The 20,410-nt window shown below is 41.1% G+C and overlaps 1 protein-coding gene across 1 annotated transcript; it reads right to left on the bottom strand.

Annotated features, from left to right (window-relative positions):
- Positions 1–567: 567 nt before the first annotated feature.
- On the bottom strand, positions 568–18,128 carry SPDL1 (spindle apparatus coiled-coil protein 1). The gene is made up of 13 exons (XM_084268927.1): positions 18,072–18,128; positions 17,460–17,507; positions 15,626–15,809; positions 13,798–13,974; positions 13,311–13,505; positions 12,862–13,011; positions 12,116–12,214; positions 11,159–11,269; positions 8,459–8,599; positions 6,803–6,912; positions 5,545–5,732; positions 4,238–4,580; positions 568–1,243 (listed from the first exon to the last, which is right to left on the bottom strand). Exons 3-13 carry the CDS (start codon positions 15,782–15,784, stop codon positions 1,093–1,095), a joined length of 1,824 nt encoding a protein of 607 aa, XP_084125053.1. The 5' UTR covers positions 15,785–15,809; positions 17,460–17,507; positions 18,072–18,128; the 3' UTR covers positions 568–1,092.
- Between the last annotated feature and the right edge of the window lie 2,282 nt (positions 18,129–20,410).

Genomic DNA, 20,410 nt, shown 5'->3' with positions numbered 1-20,410 from the left:
ACAAGAAGCCTTGGCACAGAAAGTTTGCTTTGACTGTCTCCTGCTGCTGCTGACTAGAGGTATTGCGGTGTTTGGATGCACAGGCACAGCAGGACCCTTAGACTCCAAGGCACACATGAAAGGTAACGTACAGCAGATCCAGCTGCCAAATCTATTGGGTTGCAAGCTTCTTCCAAGAGATTTTTTTTTCCATAATAGATTTAAAAATAAGTCTCTACATAGCTTTCATTTTAACTACTAAATCTTCTACTTGGAAAAAGCCAACTCATTCACTAGAGGGAGCTTAAAACCAGAGTATGAGTCAAATTAAGGAAATCTTAAACTTCCATAGAAGTGATGAAAAAAATAAGCTTAGACATTCTCCTCAAATTATTTTGCATGAAGTGCCAGCAAAAGTCAGAGGACATTAAAATGTGCCTCTAAAAAACATGTCAACACTCAGTGAGTATATTACAATTTCTTAGCTTTTATTGAGTGGTACTTCTTAAGTGCAATACAGACTACATTTTGGGAAGGAAGAGAGGGAATATTTTAATTATTAGTATGAACACAAGAATTCATGGAGTTTCAAAAGAATACTACCTCCCAAAAGAAATGAAGAGATTCACGTGCACTCGGGTCACTCTGAAAGTTGAACATTTACACATTATGGAGAAAAACATTACGAATTACAAATCCAGGAACTGGAAGAAGTTCAAGAACACGTGGCTTAGTGGAGTTCTGCATTGACATTTTCTGGACTGTCTCACTCAGGGGTGCTCCCTGTCTTACTATGTAATAAAACTTCTGTAACAAGGGCTTATGGTTCAGAACAGCGCTGTGCTTCAGCCAAGTACTGATTAACACGCACTTAGAGACTCAGCCAAGGCTCAGAACAAGGCAATGCTTCAGGTTGCATTGCCAGGGAACTGAACTCTGAGTAGGTAAGCTCCAAAGCACAGCTCTCACTAACGTGGTCATACTCTTCATCAAACAAGGCACAGCAATACCCAAGTTAGGAACCTGTACATTTCTGCAGGACACAAGGTTACTCAGTATTTCCTGCTGAAGCAGGACTCCAGATTGTCCAGGTTCCTTCCAGAAAGGCAAGTTTTATTGCTGAGCACATTGTGTTTCAGAAGTTGGCTTTGAAGATACATACAACGTTGTGTATTTTTTCTTTTTTGTTTTCTTCTCAGTCGTGATGCTATTCTCTTTCTTATCTTCTTTTTCCATAGATTCAAATCTGGATTCAGCTGTTAACCTACAGGCAAAGCAACCATTCTAAATACATATTTAGTTAACAAAAACACATGGCTAAAAGAAGAATTGTAAGCAAAACCAAAAAGCCAACTGGCATACAAGACCATCCATATGCAAAGACAGAGCAAGCAGTGTTTAAGGATGAAATGAGTCTGAAATGAAGCGTTTTTATATCAAACCTGTTCACATTTCATCACTCAGATGCATAGCTGCCTTCCCTCCCCAACTCACCCCGACATTCTGGGTAATAAAGGTTACAGAATGTGTTAACTGGCTGGATGAGGCTTTAGGAAAAGGGGCTGTGCCATGCACATAAAGGAGATCAAGCCTTCAAAAGCAGAACTCCGAGTGAAAAGTCCCAGAGACACAGTAAAAACATCAACTCAAACATCTTGCTTTAGCACCACCAAAAGCAATACACTAGTTTCTAATCCAGCCCTGCCCTACTTCTGCCTTTTACACCTCAATATCTGAAAAGCAGTTGCTGGAAGAAAATTATTTTCAGGCTCTCAATAACATCATTTGTCCACTGATGTGCTTTAGTTCTGCTGTGAATGTAAGTGGGAACACAACTGCTGTGTGGCTGTTCACCACGTAAGCTACAGCCAGGACTTGGACATCCAAGCACAGTCAGATGTTTCCATTAGTTAATAACTACTTAATAACGTACAAATGTGTCATTAGAACAAATTGGTAAGTAGTGGCATTTACTCAGCCAAGTCACCCACAACCAACTGAATCTTACACACAATTATCTCCACAGCAGAACAAATAATGGAAGATCAAGTTCCAAATTAAACCACTTCACATACCCACACAAACTCTACACTGATTCATCATGTTAGAGCAATTCTCTAGTGACCTCTGGGCTTCCAGTGGTCTGCAAGACTTCCCAGGGCGTAACCCTGAATTGCCTGAATTACAACAGCAATTAAGAATTAAAAATTATCACTTGCATATCTACATCTTTAGTCTCAACTACTATGTTCTCAAGACTCACCTAATAGAGCATTCCAGCTATTAGCTGCCTTGAGCTTGCCTAAGCACAGACACACACTGCAGACGTGTGTATACCCTGCTAGCTCAAGGCTACCCAGCCTTCCCTTGCTGATTCACATTAGGAGGAGTCTTCAAGGAACGAACTTTGTCACCCATACAAGCACACACAAATCACATCACCTCCTCAACTGTGGTGACCAAGCTTTTCAGACACCATTTTCTAGAAATGAAGTGTACAATCCTGTCAGTCACTATGGCTCTCTTCACTGCCACAGTTCATGGATGAATAGTGACATTCCTGCTCAATATTTCTGTGCCTTTGCATTTAGCTCTAACTCCTGTGTGGGGCTTGGCCACGTCCACCACAGAACAGTCCAGAGAATCTTTCCATGTTTGGAAACCCAACCTATCAAATACTCAAGACTTAATCATAATTTCCTATCTCATAATAAATCATAACAGATCAGGGTCAAGTGTTATCCTAACATCATTAAGTATGAATTCAGTAATTCATTAACACACAGCTGGAAACAAGAACAGAACCATCTGCCTGGATTTGCCTTTTACAGGTTCTTACCACTGCTGAAGGGAACTGCAAAGCTTATACAGAGTGTTGTGGCATTTTGTTGTTGTTGCATTGGTGGGTTTTATTTATTCCTTGTTTGAACCAACACTAACAGGTGCAAGATTAGAACCCTCCATCTGAACTGTGACTTCCTCTTCCACTTTTTCCCCCACCAGGTTCATTTTAAACATCCATCCCATAACCTGTTTTCCTCTCCTCACTCCCTCTCCAGAAGGTTTAACCCTGCAGTTCTGTTTCCAACCATTTCCTGTTGGCAGACACTGTGTCTTCCTTTCCAAAAGGATTATGAGGAGAGAACTTCCCACACCCAGGTTACATGCCATCTATCCCTTTAAAATACATCATCACTAAACTCTCCAGTCCTCCCCCTCAACTTCCACCACCCTGGTTGGACATCCCTGATGATCCCTCCTCAGCAACAGTCCCTAAGTAGTTTGAACCAGCTACTTAAAACTGCTACTTCTGCCATACTCTTTCCAGATTATCTCAGGAGACAGCACTGTTCATTGCATCCAGTAAAACCCTGGATAACTGATGAGTCTCTTCTGAGTACCATTAGCTCTGGATATACTACATAGATTTCCACATGTTAGGCCTTCCTCCATCTTCGAAGCTGCCATCATTCCACATTCAGTAAGCTATTGTTTCACTAGCAGATCTTAGCAAGTTGTGAACTCAAAACATTTGGATGCTCCCAGATTCCCCCTCACCACATAGTGAATCTGAACAGAATGCAAAAGCATCAGCTAGAAAAAAGAAAATCATAATCCTTTTCACCAAAATTAAGTCAGAGCCAATTATTGAACTAAGTTACTTCACAATCTATCAAAAAGTAATTTAAACTCCTGGTTCAGGAACAGCACTTGATCTCAGTTTTAGCAGCTGTGTTTCTACTTATCATGCATCCTGATTAATGCAAATTTGGTCAAATCAATTCAGGTTAAGAATTACTTAATTGAAATAATTTTTAGGCTTTTAGCTAAATCTGAATATTGATAAGGGCTGAAATTTGTTATGAAACTGAAACGATACCAATGACTCTGCAAGTCTGACATCTAACAGTTGTGCAGCAGCTCTGAAGGGACAAAAAAAGAAAGATCAGTCCTATTCCTCAAGTTATCATAACACTTCATTTGATTTGCTCTATCTCCGCACCTTGAACACTTTCAAGCAATGGGAAAATTGCTGCCAAGATGGTTACAGTTTCAAGAGTCCTTTTCATTAGTCATCACTTTAGTCTTTCTAAAAGATTTTGCAAAGTTCAACGTAGGCAGCCGGAGCTGAGGAATTACACTGCATGCAACAGTGAGGAAACAGATCAGGAAGTGGATAGCATAGTTCATGCAGCGAAAGAAGAGAGATGCAGGTCTGTGTTGAGTGCCTTGACCAGAGACAGAAGTGGACACTGACCTGGGGGCAGGTGAAGTCAAGGAATTACTTCCACTTCTGCTGTACCACCAAGTATAGGTATCATGATTCTCAGTTTTAATTCTCTTTCTTTCTCTTTCAGGTTCAGCTGGTTTCTGGATTGCTTGAAGAGCTATATTTACTGGTGAGGCTTCAAGAGCATGTTTTTTCAGTGAAGCATCGCTTTGCTCCAAGCTCTTGGAAGTCACATTTGTTTCTTCCTTACTAGGCACTTGAGTGAGAGTAGCTTCTTTTACAGAAGTACTTTTGCTGTCCAAGTACTCACAAGTACTGTCCACTGGAATCTTCTCCCTCTTCTTTTTCATTTTAGTGCCTTTAAAAAATTCTAAGAAAAGAAGAATATATTTTTTATACACAAATGAAGCTGGAGTTCACTTGTCCACCAACATGTTCATAACAGAACTAAGGAAAAACAGTTCACATGACTAAATCCCTTGGAATAATTTGTATTAGACAATTTTATATACCTTAAAGAATGTCCTTTCATATCAGCAAGCAAGCACCCCAATAGAAGTTAGCTTGGGAAAAAAGTGAAAAAAGACATTTCCCACTATCTCCTCTCCCATTTTAGTTCAGGCTTTTAATTAGCTCCTCTGAACTACATGCCTATGCTCCCTTATTATACTTCCATTTTGGAGGCCACTGAGATGAGCTTCCACAACTAAGATTTTAAGATTAAGTCCTCTGGATACGGACAAATGCCAAAACCAGTTCACCCACATGGTTCCCCATCATCATCCTCCACAGGCTACAGTGTCCTTGTTTCTGCAAATAGCCAGGTACCAGCTGTTTTTTCTCAGGTGGGCCTCTTCCCAAACTTAATCCATATTAACTTGAGGTACTAAACAGGTTTTTTTTCCCCTCTGCAAAATCCTTTGCAATTAGTACCAGCTCCTATCAGCTGCCTACATTCAGAGAGCTGGTAGTTCTCATTAACAGAGACAGTACTGCTACAAAATGCAACCCCTGGGAATTTGTTCCCACCTGTTTCACTATGGTTATCTAGCTACTCTAACGGCTCAGAATACTACAACCTGTGCTATTTCATAAATCACTATCAGTATATATACAGAGAATCGAAGATGTGAGGTCCTTGAGCAAGGTAGGGCTTTGCTATTTCTATTCAGCAGTTTCCAGACCAGGTCAATACCAGAAGGGCAGCCATTAAAACATTAACTTTTACCTAGAACTAACCCAATGTCTCCCTCTTGAATGTTCAACTTCTGAAGGTTGAGAAGACCAGATAATTATTTTCCCCCCATGTGGAAAAAGCATTGCTCATGGTTTACCTTCAGGTTCATATTTCAGTTTTAGCTCATCCAGCATCACTCTCAAGTTGACATTCTCGCTCTGACAAGCTTGCAAACGCCTCTCATTTGCAAAGAGTTTCCTTTCCACTTCCAGAACCCTTTGGCTCTCATGCAGAGCTTTCATCCTCTGCAATGACAGTTCATTTTTCAAGCTCTCTGTTTCCTTGCTAGGGTGAGAGGAAGATTAAACAGGTGGGTTGGTTTTTATGTTTGTTTTACAAAAAACAGCAGATGAAGTGAACTAAGCATTCAGTGACCTCACACAAAATTCATGTCTGTGTACAAATAGAAAAATCAAAGAGACCTCTCTTGGTACATTGGAGTTTTTACTTGATCTTGACAAAGAACAGACTTGATTTACCAGAGAGAATGCTTGTTAAACAGTGCTGTACACTGAACAGCACACACATGCACACGGAACTGGTCTGAGAAGCTTCCCTTAAACTACAAATTCACTATTTTTTTCAGCCTGTGCATGAATTGATAGTAACACTTCTGCAATTGACAACAAGCTTTACACAAAGGTCTCACTCTAAGTGATCAAAACAAAAGTTATTACATTACTATTTGAGCATGTCCTTGCCACATCACAAGCACTGAATCACTACTCCTCAGCTGCCCTCCATTGCTCAGATGGTGCCAATTTCTCATAATAGCAGCAAGAGGGAGGTGACAGGCTCCTCAGGGATCCCCACTGCAGACCATGGCCTCCTGCTCCAAGTACAATACTTTAATCCAAGTGCTTAAAAACAGCCCTGGAGTCAAACACTCTGGACTTCCTAATCAATGGATATGGAATTCACTAGCCAAAGAGCACATATCAACTAAAAAGTCAAATAAAACTCTTCAAGTGTTATTATCTGGCTCTTGGAAGAGAAATAAAAGAACTACATCTATAGACTTGAAGAAGCCTCAGAGTTCTCTCACAAGCTTTGGTTGTTTGGGTTTTTTTTCCAAGTTGCCAACTATCTTATATCCAGGAATTTCTAGAAGGAACCATCAATATGAAACAGTTCTGCTGCTGCCTTTTTAACAGTAAGTAAAACAATAGGCAAAGCAACTCACAGTCCTGGAGCAAACGCAGGATGGCTCCACAGCATCAGAACATGAGACAAGCATATCTACACATACAGTCAGGGGACTACATATCAACAGTAGCAAAAAAGGGGAGAATAAAAGACACAGTAGCTGCAACATAACCAGACTAGAGCAAAATTCTAGACCATTAAGTACGTACTTGGAGTTGTCGAGTTTCATTTGGAGTAAGTCTGCATAGTAACCATCCTCAGACCCTCTTCCTTTTGAGCTACTGCTAGCTCTGGAATCTTCCACATTCTCATATGAAGTCTGAAAAAGAAAAATGTAAGATTAACAAACAGTGGCCTTTCAGAAGCACATTAGCTTAGTGACTGGGTGGCTTTTTCCCCCCCATGTATTTCTACAGAGAAGCCTCATCATACAGGCATTTAAACACATACGAGAGTTCAGCTGCTCGAGTACTTCCTCATTTGTCACAAACATCTAAGAGCACTGAAATCCATAGTTCTCACTCATGCACTGCAGAAAAAAGAAATAAAGTCCCCAATTCCAGAGAGAATTCAAATAGCACAGCAGAATGGTTATCTTCCTTTTCACTTGAAAACAGAGGATATTTAGTTAACCCACAGTGAATCCGTGCCAGCCTTCATTTCTAGCTGGACCCCAAGGTAAGGAATACAAGCCATGTTAATGAACAGGCACAACCCCAGTCAATTACATTGTTTAGAAAACAAAGTTGTTTCACAGTAAAGGTGCCATAAACACCATCAACTTTCTGTAAGGAAGAAATACATCAGTAACATGGAAAATTCTGGGGCTGTTTTGGGGAGGGGGAAGGAGTTCTGAACAAGTACTCAGATTTAATACTGTCCCATAGATCTCATCAGCTCCTGCCAGTTGTCAATCGTTGACTATACAGGTGCTTTTGCTGGTTCTGTGAACCAACCATTTCATTCCCTGACACAGCCTATCTATGGCAGAGACACAAAATTAAATATTGCCAAGACAGAACTGGTAAAGCAAACTGCTCACCAAAATGAGTTAAGCCTAGCTTTATGCCACTTGGATTAAACGTAGAATAAAGGTCACTATCCTGGAAAACACAATCCTGAGTTAATTCACCTAAATTGACATTTCAAGGCTGTGATAAGGAAGAGCCAGTCAAGTCCAAGTGTATGTAAGAAGGCAAAAAAGGCTACTGTGTTTCACTCAGTATACACACAAACATCAGTAACATTACAGTACCACACATGTGTCTTCCCATGTACTTCTCACCTTCCAAAATATCAACAAGATGCTATCAAGTTGCATAAAAGGACTGAGAAAAAAAATGAAAAGAAAAAATTCACTTTACAAGTGATTGAACAATTCACTTTTTCTAGAAAACAGCGTGCTTCAACTGCAAACATCAAGACATGTTAAAGAAATATTCAAGAAATCCAACATACCTGAGAGAACAAAAAAAGGTAAAGCCTAAGTGCACCCAGTAAAAGCGTGAGATAGTTATGTCTTTCAAAAAGGAAAACTGGATGTCACAGTTCAGTGACCTCGGAACAAGTAATTGAATTTAAATACTACATGTAACTATGCAAAGCACGAAGGTGCCACGCAGAGCAAGCCACAAGAGACTGGTTTCTGCAGACCAGGGGCTGTGTGGTAGAGAACTGTCTGTTTCTCCGAACTTCAGAAGTATCTGTTGTCCAGCTGTAAAACCGAACTATGGTCAAATAAGTAGTACAGTAGACTCCAGATCCCTTTTCAAAACTAAGCATGGACTTCAAATAGTTTTCATAATGCTTGTTTTCATCTTGTAGCTTCTGATTATGGCTTTTCCACTTAATTGTGAACCACATACCTTAATTTTTTCTAGCTGTCTCACTTCCCTCAGTAGATCTTCTATCTCACCATTCTTCTGTTCTAACATCGACTGTAAGCGTTCCAGCTGCTCAAATTCTGCCTGAGACCCTTTCATCTGTAGCAGTGTAACCATTTGCAGCTAGAAGAGGGGAAAATATAAAACAAATACTGGATTAAGTAACTGGAAATCTGAGCCTCTTACCCAGAACAGTTAGGGTACTGGAACCCTGTAATTGTAAACCCGGGTACAGAACCACTCTGCATGTTCCAACTTGGTAGTCTTCACAATTACCATCACAGAGTCTTTAGGACAGCTGAAACTTTACTGTTGTACATAGTAGTCCTGAGGTGTCATATCTTTCTCTGTATTGACCAAGGAGTCTATAAATACACCCTCAAGGGCACACAAAAGATTTCACATTCCAACTGTAAACACCAAACGCCAGCCCAGGCTTGTTTATCAGACCTAACAACACATCCATTTAACCAGGGTGTTTTGCCCCAAGTGAGAAGTTCAACACCCTTTTTTTGCACTACTGATTCTGAGGTACAGATATCACTAAACCTGCTTTCTACTAATATTAATACAAGAATTTCAGCTGCTTCTAATCCTTCAGTGGAACTCATCCCCTCAAGCCAAGGAACACCCTTTATCATTACACAAGTTCATCACAGAGGAGTCCTATGTGCACAGCAGATTTTTCCTGATGCTGCCAACGTAAGAAACACCATCGCAGTAGGAGGGCCTTAACACATGCAGTTCCAAGTGACACACAAAGCATAGAAACAACTGGAGAAAGAACGGGAAATCAAATAATGCAAAGACTTAACAGAATGTTAGTGATAGTTGCAGCATTTACACTACTCTAGTCAGCATGGATATGGTAAACACTGCAGGACATGAAGTCACAGGGAAAGGATTGACTGAAACAACAGACTACAGATTAACAGAGAACACAAGAGAAGAGCATTTACCCTACAGAAACCCCTATGTCAATTCAAGGATATTGATGATTCTGTGCACCAACTGGAGCTAAAGACTCCATCACCTCTTCCTCACAGCTTCTACAGGATTTAAGGGAGCCAACATTTTAACTCCCACTGGCTAACAAAAGCTATCCTTACTTTCCTAAGCATGCAGGTACATAGCCTTTTCCTTTTTCACCTAAAATCTCGCTCACTACCTGTCAGGATTGCAAATTGCAGTTGATCTACCTAAAAACAAAGAACAGAAACTGGAAGGGATAGTGTGGTAAATACAGCAGATGTGGTAAAACTTTCACTGGAGTACTGCTCACATTCAGCTGAGGAGGCAAGTCTGCAGAGGTCCTCAGTACATGCTACATTCAGACCCTCTGACAATTCCAGATGCAACGACAATTAACTATGCTGTGGCAATCAGCTGCTAGATGAAGAGATTAGTAACTATAAATCAAGCTTTAACACACAGGACCAAAACAAAACACAAAGCAGAAAGGATCCCAACAGGGATCTACATTGGCAGCTTAAGCAAGACAGCTGCCCTAACAAACTACCCACCTCCAATAGTGACACTGAAGAGGTTTTAGGGACAAACAAGTACAAATTGAAATTCCAAAAAAGATATTAACTAGTATAACACAAACACCAACTTGCCTTAGTTCTTGGTGGAAATCTTCAGTATTAAGGTTTCTTATACCACTCCATCAGTATGGCTGACTGACCCTCACATTTCAAGAACAAAATTTCTGAAGAAACCAATCTTATCCAGTCATTTTACTCACACAGATCTTTAGCTCTCAAGGTCAGATTTTAGTAAAAGAGAATTCCTTTGCTGCTTCAGTACGTTTATTCCTATCCTTTAAAAGCACAGTTTCAATTATTTTAAACATACTGCTCCACAAAAGCTAGGTAACACAAACCTGTATCTTCAGTACTACTCATCATCACTCACTCTAGATGTTTAAGCACTCTCCTCAAAATATTGAGGGGAAAATATTAACTATTTGATCAAAGTGATGGGATCCACTCTTGCACTGGAAAAATCAGAAGACCAACATGAACGCAGCTGGCAGTTGTCTAGCACACCCTTTGCATTATCCTACACATCAGCTCCTGCTAATAGTTCTCAACAGTATTAACCAACAGGCTCCATCCTAAGGGGATGCAGGCTAAGTGAAATCGTTATGCCTTACTCTTGCTCAAAAGATAGCAACAAGGAAGAAAAACACAGGTAAACATAAATAAAAGCAAGCAGCTCAGAGGGGAGAGACAAGTGTGATCAGAGGACAGAGTACAACCCTGCTCTTCTCCTCATTCACTCCTCGCAAACTCAACAAATACACAAACAAGTGATGCCCGTAGCACGAGAATTAGGTAAGAAAAAACAATTGTCAAGAAAAGCCGAATGCAGTTTGACTAACAGGAGTGTTGTTTTACTGTTATCCATTTAACAATTACTAAAGAAAAAAAGCAAACAAGTGCCTTTAGGATAAACTGGACTTCCAGGATAAAACTTGAACACTCGTAGCAACAGGAAAATCGTGATGTACAACAGAATTCAAATAGCACAGTGACACCTCACTTGTTTTTCCACCTATTTCCCTCCCCCCAGGCTACTGTGTTACATTTCAAGATAATTGAATCCCCTAGCCTTCACACTAGAACATTGCCTTATGAGACCCCAAGGAACCCTGGAGCATTACAGTAACCATCATACCTTCATTCTTTGCAACTGTTCTCTAGTGAATGCATGCTGCTTTTGTAGTGACTGATACTTTATTTTCACACTGATCAGCTGCCGTTCCATTTCTGCCCTACGGTCCTCCACCTACAGAACATGGGTAACAATTATTACTATGGAAATTAACACACTTGTCACTTGGATGACGACCTTTACAAGGAGATGTTAGCTAGCAATAGATGCTCTTTCTGCAACTACTGCTTCTTTAGCAACAGTACTGGCAAATAGGCACAATCACAGAGATAAAGAAGTGAGAAGGTAGTGCTGTAGTAGCTGATGCCCACTCAAAGTGCAACAGATGATTCTTTCAGTATGAAAATTAAGTAACATTTCTTACGCTTCAGTGTTGCTGCAGAACAGTTTTGCCCACTGGCATCAGAATGGTTAAAAAACCCAACTTCATACCAATTCAACCCACCCCTAGGTGTTGTCAGAAAACAAAACAGCTTCCTACACATTTAACAGCAGCTGAACTCTTATTCAAAAACTAAGTCAACCCCCCCCAAATCCTCAAACATCCAGTCATTTTCAGCATGTTTTTATAAGACAGCATTTATCAGAATCTTTTCATATTGCACATACTATCTTCTGTGTTAAAGGTGGCTTGCCAGCTGAACAAAACTACTTAGTGCTAAGAGCTGCAGACAGAATTGTTATGAACCCACAGTCCCATCTTTTATTTGGATATCTGGGTAACTTGAACTGATTCCATTAAGCCCACCAACTCCTCAACTTCAGAGTGTGCATAAAAATTATTTTCCATTGATCGGTTCCTAGAGAGTTCAGCAGTAAAGGAGTATTTGGGGAACAGATTCAGGCTGGCCAGACCAGGTACAGATACCCTAGTATTTTCAATACAATACAAGAAATAAAACTTATGAATTATTTCTTCTCCGCTCTGTATATTCTCAGGTATTTGTGTCATAATTGTACCTCAGCAAAGAGAGAATTGCCTTTACTTGTAGGATCCAAGGACTGCTGCACTGCATGATCCAGTTGAACCTGAAGCTCTTGATTAGCTTCACGAGCTTTCTAGATTAAAGCAGAGAGGGTATTAGTTATTTAAGCATCTGATACATTTCATATATGAGTTTAATCAGACAGTGTAAACTTTTTCATTACCTAAGGCTTTAGCACAGATTTTATTGCATGGCAGCAGTGAACTCTGCACACAGTTCTGGGCAATAAGAGACAACCAATTTTGTTGTACTGAAAGGCTCATTATCCCACTGGCTCTTCAGACAAAAGCATAACTAAAGCCCTTACAGGGAAACGTTGATGTTTACCAGTTGGGTTAAGGCTATCGAGACTGCTACCCTTGCTGTGCAACTTGGTCACAAACCCTCTACCCCAGTACAAATTTTTTCAAGGCATGCAATATGAGCTTCAAATCATGAGAAACATAACAGGTCACTGGCACAAGGCAGAATACTGCAACGCAAAGCATCTCCATACACAGCCTTCCACAGAGAAGGCCAATACAGACAGTATTTAGCAATAAGCAATACCAAACACGTCTAACCAGTATCTCTTTTCCCCATCCACCCCGCTGTGCCATCTCTTTCACCCTCCCTCCTCGGAGCTCTTCTTGCACAACTCTGATTTCACTGAAAAGCTACAGCCACAGCTTGTGGAATTCAGAGAGTATCTACCCCTGTTGGATCAAACTCTGACAATACCTCCAATGCATTATAGTAAGAAACAGCTTCCTTCTCCCTCTCTTCTTTTTCTCCCTGCAGACGCTCCAGCTGATGCCGTAAGTTGTTGTTCATGAGCTCTAATTGTTCTTTACTGTACTGTAGTTCATTCAGCTTTTCTTCAACATTGGCCTAAACAGAAAACCAAGTATGAGACTATTAGTTTATAAAATAATTTCAAGAAAAGCAGGCCCAAGTGAACCAAACAGGACTGTCAGTAGTAATGGCTTCTAATATAAAAATATTATGTTGTAGAAGAGGTTGTATTAAAGCCTGGTTAAGGCTATTATTTTTCTCTGTGGGTATTTTCTTAGTAATGCTGAGCCCATCTTAAGGTAGGAATATACAGAAAGCATTGAAAAGTTCAATCACCGGAAGCACAGTGTTTCATAACTTCAGTTCCAACTAATAATTGAGTACTGGTCACCCACCTTCACACTTTCTAATTCAGTGAGTTCTATCTGAAGATTGAGCATTTCTGAAGACATGGTCTCATGCACACGTTCAGACATCATATGTAGCTCTTCTGATTTGGCAGCAATTATTTCCTTCTGATGATCCACTTTGTGTTTCAATTGTTTCTCTGACAGTCGGGTTTCATCTAATTCTGCTTTCAGGCTCTCCAACTTCAAAACAGTTAACAACCAAGTAGCATCATTTTATAATAAATTCTTGGAAAGCACAGTACTTGTGATTCTGTTCTAATTACATAACATAACAATTGAAAGTAAACTTTTAGAAATAAGCTTTGAAATTCCATGTAATCCACCACATAACTATTCGGATGTTTGTTGAAATCCAACCAACCAAGCTCCTTCATATTATATTTGTTTTGGTAGCAAGTGTGCAATTGAGATTTAAATACATACTCTTAAAAATGCTATTAGCCATCTTTTAGTGTTGTATTAGTTGACAAACCTTGTTTTTAAGGTCACTGATTTCTTGTCCATAGACTCTTGCAAGCTGCTCTTTCTGTTTATCCAGTTGCATGCTTTGCTGTTGCTTAAGGCAATCACATTCATGACTCAAACTTTCCAACATTCGATTCTTGAGTTCAATTTCTCTCTGAAGAGAGTATTTCTCTTGTTCAAATTTCTGAAAGAAATAACATACTGATAAACCTAAATGTAATATTCATAAATGCCTGGGGAACCATGTACTTGAAACAGGATAAATGCCTGAAACTTGTAGCTCATTCAACCTTTGGTTCAAGTCCCAATTCAGGTATCATCATAACCATGTTTTAAACAAGAAAAACTGCTCTGAAATTATAGGACATATTTCACTGGTTTTAAACTGCTCTCTTCATGAAAACTCTGCATTTCTTTACACCCACAGTGAAGGGTGCAGGCATCTTTCTGCAAGTGTAACAAAAAAAATTAGTGAGAACTTTCATGTCCTTTCTACCTCCATGAAAAGCAATCATATTAAAAATTGTTATAGTCCACTAAGTGCTCCCCTACTGCAGTACAAGGACTGCATGTGGTAAAGACATCCAAGTTTTCTACTGTTTTGTAACAAATCCCATCAACCCTTCCACACAGAAGAATGACCTCTTAATCAGCTTTTATCTACGCTTGATTGTATGTTTACTCATTATAAAGTTCAGCTTAATTTCACTCTTCCACTCAGACAGTAATTAAGGTGAACAAAAAATAGAAAATGGAGAATCTTAGGAGCAGATCTAAAGCAGTCTAAAGACGCAGGAATTTTTTATAAAAATAACTCTTAAAACACAAAGTTAAAAAAGGGATACAAGAAAACTAAAACCTAGGTAGGCAACTGACATCTGTGGCTCTGCCAGCAGTTTATCAAGGACAGGCTTAACAGGACAAGAGTTAACTCAAAGGTAAGAGAAGGTTTGGGGAGTGCGCTGCTGAACAGACCCAGGAGAGGCTGCAATCTAGCATGGCAGATCTACGCAGACTGTCACAAAAGTGTGAACAAATTTTTCTGAACGGTTTTTGTGCCTACTGTTGAAATTCACACTTGTGCTCACAGTAATTGCTTTGGCTCTCACATTCCAAAGCAAAGAATCACAGATTCAGAAGCTCAAAACAATCTGTCTGATGACAACAGTTCCCACAGAATATATTGTTCTACTGTATGAAGGTAAACAACTCCCTCCCCCTGCCCTTGGAATCTACATTACCCATTTGGCTGGTTCACAGAAGCTTAGCTCTTAGCTTTGCTCCAGTCTATACTGTTGGATTCCAACCTATGGGCGCAGCTTGGCAACACAGCAGCATCTCAGGTCATCAGCAGTAAAGGACCATCCTGCCCTGCTGTCCTTACCCTTGTGCTTCCAGCTGCCTCTCAACCTAAGCTTAGTAACAACAAGCTGGCCAAAATAAGTCCTTAGGGTTCATTCAGCACACTGGGGTGCAACAGCTCTCCAGCTGCTTAAAAACCAGGAAAATTACAAGCAGTTTAACTCCAGCATGAGAGAAGGGATGGGTGTACAGCCAGAAACAGACTAAATGAAATGGTGAACGTAAAGCACAGGCTGACCGAAAACGAACAGCAACACTGTCTACAAAAACTGGAAGAGATTTTCCTGACTGGAATTTTCTTGCACAATTGCTAAGAAAATTGATTGACTAACTAGTACCTCTCTTTCAACACTATGCTACCCTCTTTTCTAAGCTGTAAAGAAATGTCCTTACAAAATCAAAACACTTGTGGTATAGAGAAATAGTTCAACAAAGTTTTTGACTGCTTATTTTACTCTAAGGTTAAACATCACCTCGGTATTCTCAGTCAGTTCACGGCGTGTTTGATCCAGCTGATTTTGAACTTCATTTTGGCACTCCAATAAATACAAGCCATACTGTGCTGCCTTCCTCTGCTCATTCTCTGCTTCCTTGAGCTGCTGTCTGAGACGTAAAACAGTCTCTGTCTCCATTTTTTTTCCTTTTGTTATTTCAACACTGAAAGCAAATTGATTAAAAATACACTGCAGTAAATGTGAAAAGTTATTAAATTCGCTTTCTTAATCAGGATCTAAGGATTTTTTTCATAAATACACAACACAAAAAAGGATAGCTCACAACACAGTCCTGTGAACACTAAAATAGTAACTAAATTTATGGAGAAATAGAAATAGCTAACATGTTATTGCAAACAATGTCTTAACTAGCAGCATGTAGTAAAACATCTGCATACCCACCCTATGGCACAGCAGAACCAGTTAATCTAGGATGTAGGTGTCTTGCCAAATGCAAGAGAAGGCTAAGAAATCACCTTGTAAAAAAAACCCTTTTATGCCTATGGCTGACCATTTCCTGTGGTATTAACACTACAGCCTTACTTGCTTACACAAATAACAGTTTAAGATTCACATAGGAAACTGTATTAGCAGGATAGTTTACTCCTAATGACATTACGTGGGATATACAAACAGATAAGGACAGCTGAAGAGTCAGAATTAGAAACCCTGTTAAAATACACAGAATTTTAACACAGGGATTTTTATATATTTACTTAAAACACTTGATAGAATCTTTCATGACTTCTCCACTGCAGGTAACCTATTTGTTAATAGCCACGTCTCTGCCACCCATTTCTATCTTGGCATCATAACGTAAGACACAAGTAAAGGTGAATTTTGCCTGTAGTCAAAGTAAATCCTAACAAAATATTTACAAACATAACAATCCAGTCAAACTAACACAGTAAGCTTTTATGACTGCTTCCTCCCAAGTCTGTTAAATCAGTACACAAGACAGAAATCTCTAAGCAACTCAGGCTTCTGCAAAACATGAGCCGACTTTGCTTAGAAAATATATCGTAACGGTGATATACAAATACATAAAAAAATACCTGTAGCTCATTTTTCAAAGCCAAGGTTCATGATTTTTGTACTATTTCAAGATTAAAGCAATTCTTTATTGAAAATCTTACTCTGTGCTTTTTACATAAGCAATCTAGTTGTTGATAGTTCTTACTGGCACATATGTTCACAACATTCTGGTCTTAAAAGCAAATTCCACAGCTCAACACAGGAAAGATTATTTTATGAGTCATTATTCTAAGGTAATCGCTTTTTTTTTCCTAACTTTCATTAACACATGTAGCTAATTTTAACCTGCAAAAGTACATTGTACTCGAACTGTGCTAATTCCTTTCAGAGACAGAAGATAAAATTATGGTTTCCATATTTTCCATCACTTCCTGTGATTCAAGTTTAACACACACAACAATAATTTATCTAGTCAAGCCTAACAACCTCATCTAACCACTGCAATACTTGAACTACTACTTTTGCACTTCTATGCTAAAATAAGCCAGTGAAAGATGGGAATATCTATAGCTAAGCATCATCCATGTTACTATTAGTGCAAGGACAAGTACGCTGTGTAGTTTGTAATAATGAAGCATTTAACAGTACCAGGTAGCGACACAAAGCATATAGTTAACACTCCTATTTGCATTTGTAAGAGATTAATTAATCCTTATTCACATCATAAACAAAGTTTCAAAATAGCTTTATCCTCTGTCCACACAACAGTGTAGAGGCAAAGCAGCAACGATTGCTCCTTGCTTACTAAATTAAATTTGAGAAACACTTTTAAACTCACCTTCAGAAGCACGTTTAAGGCTTTCTTGACCTTATTCTCATACCCGACCTTTAAAAGGAAAGGAAAAGAAACAAAAAAGTGCAACAGTTGTGTAGCCCAGATGACTATAAGCTGCCCTTACAGCAGTCCTTCACAGCAGTCCTCTTCTGGAAGGGCTTAACGCCTGTGGCTCTCTGTTGGAAATGCAGATCACAAACTAAAATCCCATAGAAATGCAAATCTTATTCAAATCTCAGCAGAGGCAGCTGTCACAGGGTTTAGAAACAGCCAGAGCAGGCAATGATGCCAAAAGACAGAAGCTCTGCAATTGGCCTGAGGGCCAGTAAACAGGCTACATCCAGGGTCAGCTCTGGCACACACACAATTTCTCAGGGTTGTCTGGGGGGTTTGTCTTGTCCCCATCTGCTTCTTCGCCCCTCTGCATGCTCTCCACCAGTCCCACATACAAGACCTTTGAGCTATTAATAATTTACTGCATAACAGTAAAAGAAAACTCATCGGATTCTCTTAAATATCTTTGTCGAAATACAGTGGAGAAGAGAGTTTTCCTATTCAGACGCCCCTTTGCCGACTAAGAGGGCAAACAGCACGTTTCAGAGCGGGGACACTCACCTCCTCGCTGTCGGTTCTGGATGAGGTTCGCCGGACGAGGGCAGGCAGCTCTGAGCAGGAAGCTGCGTTGTTAGACAGGGAAACAATCACCCGCAATTCAGTACCACAGGTGACATTACAAAGCTACCCAGAAAGCACTGTTTTCAGGTAGGTTAAAGAGGCAGTAAGGCGAGCAGGCAGGAAGCAAAATGGTCACAGAAACACAGAACCGTAGGGGTTGAGAGGGATAATAAATGTAGACGGGCAGCGACTTGGAGCAGGGATCGTTTTCCGCAGGACAAGGCCGGTGTCTGCACTCGCCTAACGCGAAGGGGCGGGCAGGGGCCCCGGCACCGGCCGCAGCACGTCCTGGGGCCGCGGGGCCGAAAACGCCTTTCCCGCTTGAGGCACGCGCCGGCGGCGCAGCCCAAGGGCTGGCAACGGAAGGGAGCGGTCCGAGGGCCGCAATAACGGACACAGACCCCGAGAGGAGAGCACGGAAGCGGAGGGAGGCAGAATCTCTCCTCCCCCCTCCCCGAGCCCACGGCCCCGCCGAGTGAGAGCGGTCCAGGAGCGGTAAAGAGCCAAAGGCAGCCGCGCAGCGAGGAAAGCCGCCCCCCGCAGCTCGCCCCGCCGCCCCTCACGGCGTCTCCGCACTGCGCTACCTCAGCCCGGCGGCCGCTCCCCACCGGCGCCGCTCGCAACGTTCAAACTCACCCCCGCTCCACCTCCCCGGGTCTCGCGAGAGCCGCCGCCACCGCCCACTCCTTATTCCGCTCAGCCCGGCCGCCTCAGCAGCGCATGCGCTTGGGCGCGAGGGGCCTCATGAGGCTGCGCGGTAGCGAAGGAGACACGCCCACCGCCCTCCCCTCAGCCTGCCGCGCGGCTGCTTCCTGACGCTCGGCGTAGGAGCTACTCAGGCTGTGGCTGTCTGGAGGAGCAGTGGCGCACAGACTGTAGGAGATACTCCCAGCAAAAAAGGGAAGGCAATAATGTTGGCAGCTCAGCTCTGCTCTCCGACGTTAGCTAGCCAGAGGGCAGCAGTCTGGGAGCGCAGCGGGTCTGCCTGGGCCCAGAGCCGTAGGCAATGGCGCCTCACGCAGAGGAAGGGCACAGAGCAAGCGATGAGAGTCAAAGCGTTTAGGAAAACGACAACACAGAGCGCCATCTGCTCCTTCCACGCAGTATTCTACGGGAGCGGCTTTGCTTTTGATAGCAGAATACGGCATGTGGTTTGTCCCACTACCTCGTGAAGGAACTCCCCTGGCTGGTCGGGGACTGCTGAGGCTCCTACCCCCGAGGGAACGTCACCATCTTATTCAGCCAAATCTCTCTCAAGAGTCTGTGGAGCTTATGGACAAAATCCAAGAGCTACACAGCAAGTTACAGTCCTCATACCGTAGCTGTCTACTGAAGCTAGTGTTCTTCTCACTAGGTTTCTCAGTTTCTGCTCATGTTTACTTACTGCACCAGGGAGGGATTTCACAGTGTGAGGTTGTCTGGAATTCATAGATCCCTAAATTGGTGAAGATCTGAATAATACCCACAAAGAGCCAAATTAGTTAGCTGAAGCCTTTCACCACATGCTCCTGAACTGCAATTTGAGAGTCCAAGCACGGTTATCCACACACTGTTTTCTCTGCCCCAAAAGAAAGCTTGAGTACTTTTGGCCTTTTAAGCAATGGTTCAAATTTTAATCTATTCCTGCAAGATTTATCTAATTTTGCACTTTCTTTAATCATATCAGTGAGCACAGGGGGTTTATTATCATACCTAATGTGACATCTGTCACAAAAGCCACTACATAGAAACATACTAAAGCAAAATCTCCCTTTAAAGAAACACATTTCAAGTAATGCAAGGTTAAATTCAAGCAACAGGCTGTAAATAGATGCAAGGAGAACAATCCTATTTGGAGGAACCAGGACAGAAATAGATGTCTTAAGATGAAATGGGCTTGGGAAACATGCCCACAGTGTAAAATTCCACAGAGGAAAACCAATACAACTACTACTACTTATATGAAGACAATACTACTACTATCTAGCGGTTCTGGCTTATGTTGATAGAAATGGGATTAAAAATTTCATACATAATGGTCTAGACAGACAAGAAGGCCAAGTTGATTAAAACAGCGACAGGAAACGAGAATCCTGTTCTAATCCTGATTCCACTGTATTCACTGTGTGATTAACCACTCCAAATACCCACAGCTAAATCTTCTTGTTTTAAAACAAGGCTAATAGTGACTTAATTAACAAATCCATATAATTCTCCTAACAGTTGAGTACAGCTTGGAAAAATAGAATACACATTGTAAAGTCTAAGTATTAACATGATTACTCCACCAGATCAATTAT

The sequence above is a fragment of the Gallinula chloropus genome (genome assembly GCF_964237585.1).
Source record: "Gallinula chloropus genome assembly, chromosome: 10".
NCBI classification, from domain to species: domain Eukaryota; kingdom Metazoa; phylum Chordata; class Aves; order Gruiformes; family Rallidae; genus Gallinula; species Gallinula chloropus.
Note: the sequence above shows the minus strand (reverse complement) of the source record. Positions and strands in the feature narration are given on the sequence as shown.

Bases quoted from the DNA above. Each gene is read 5' to 3' on its own strand.
- SPDL1 (XM_084268927.1), bottom strand. From the start codon at position 15,784: ATGGAGACAGAGACTGTTTTACGTCTCAGACAGCAGCTCAAGGAAGCA. The intron at 11,270-12,115 runs GTACAATTATGA...CATGTTCTGTAG, and splicing joins GCAATTCTCTCTTTGCTGAG to GTGGAGGACCGTAGGGCAGA. The intron at 4,581-5,544 runs GTAAACCATGAG...TTCTTTTCTTAG, and splicing joins ACTGAAATATGAACCTGAAG to AATTTTTTAAAGGCACTAAA.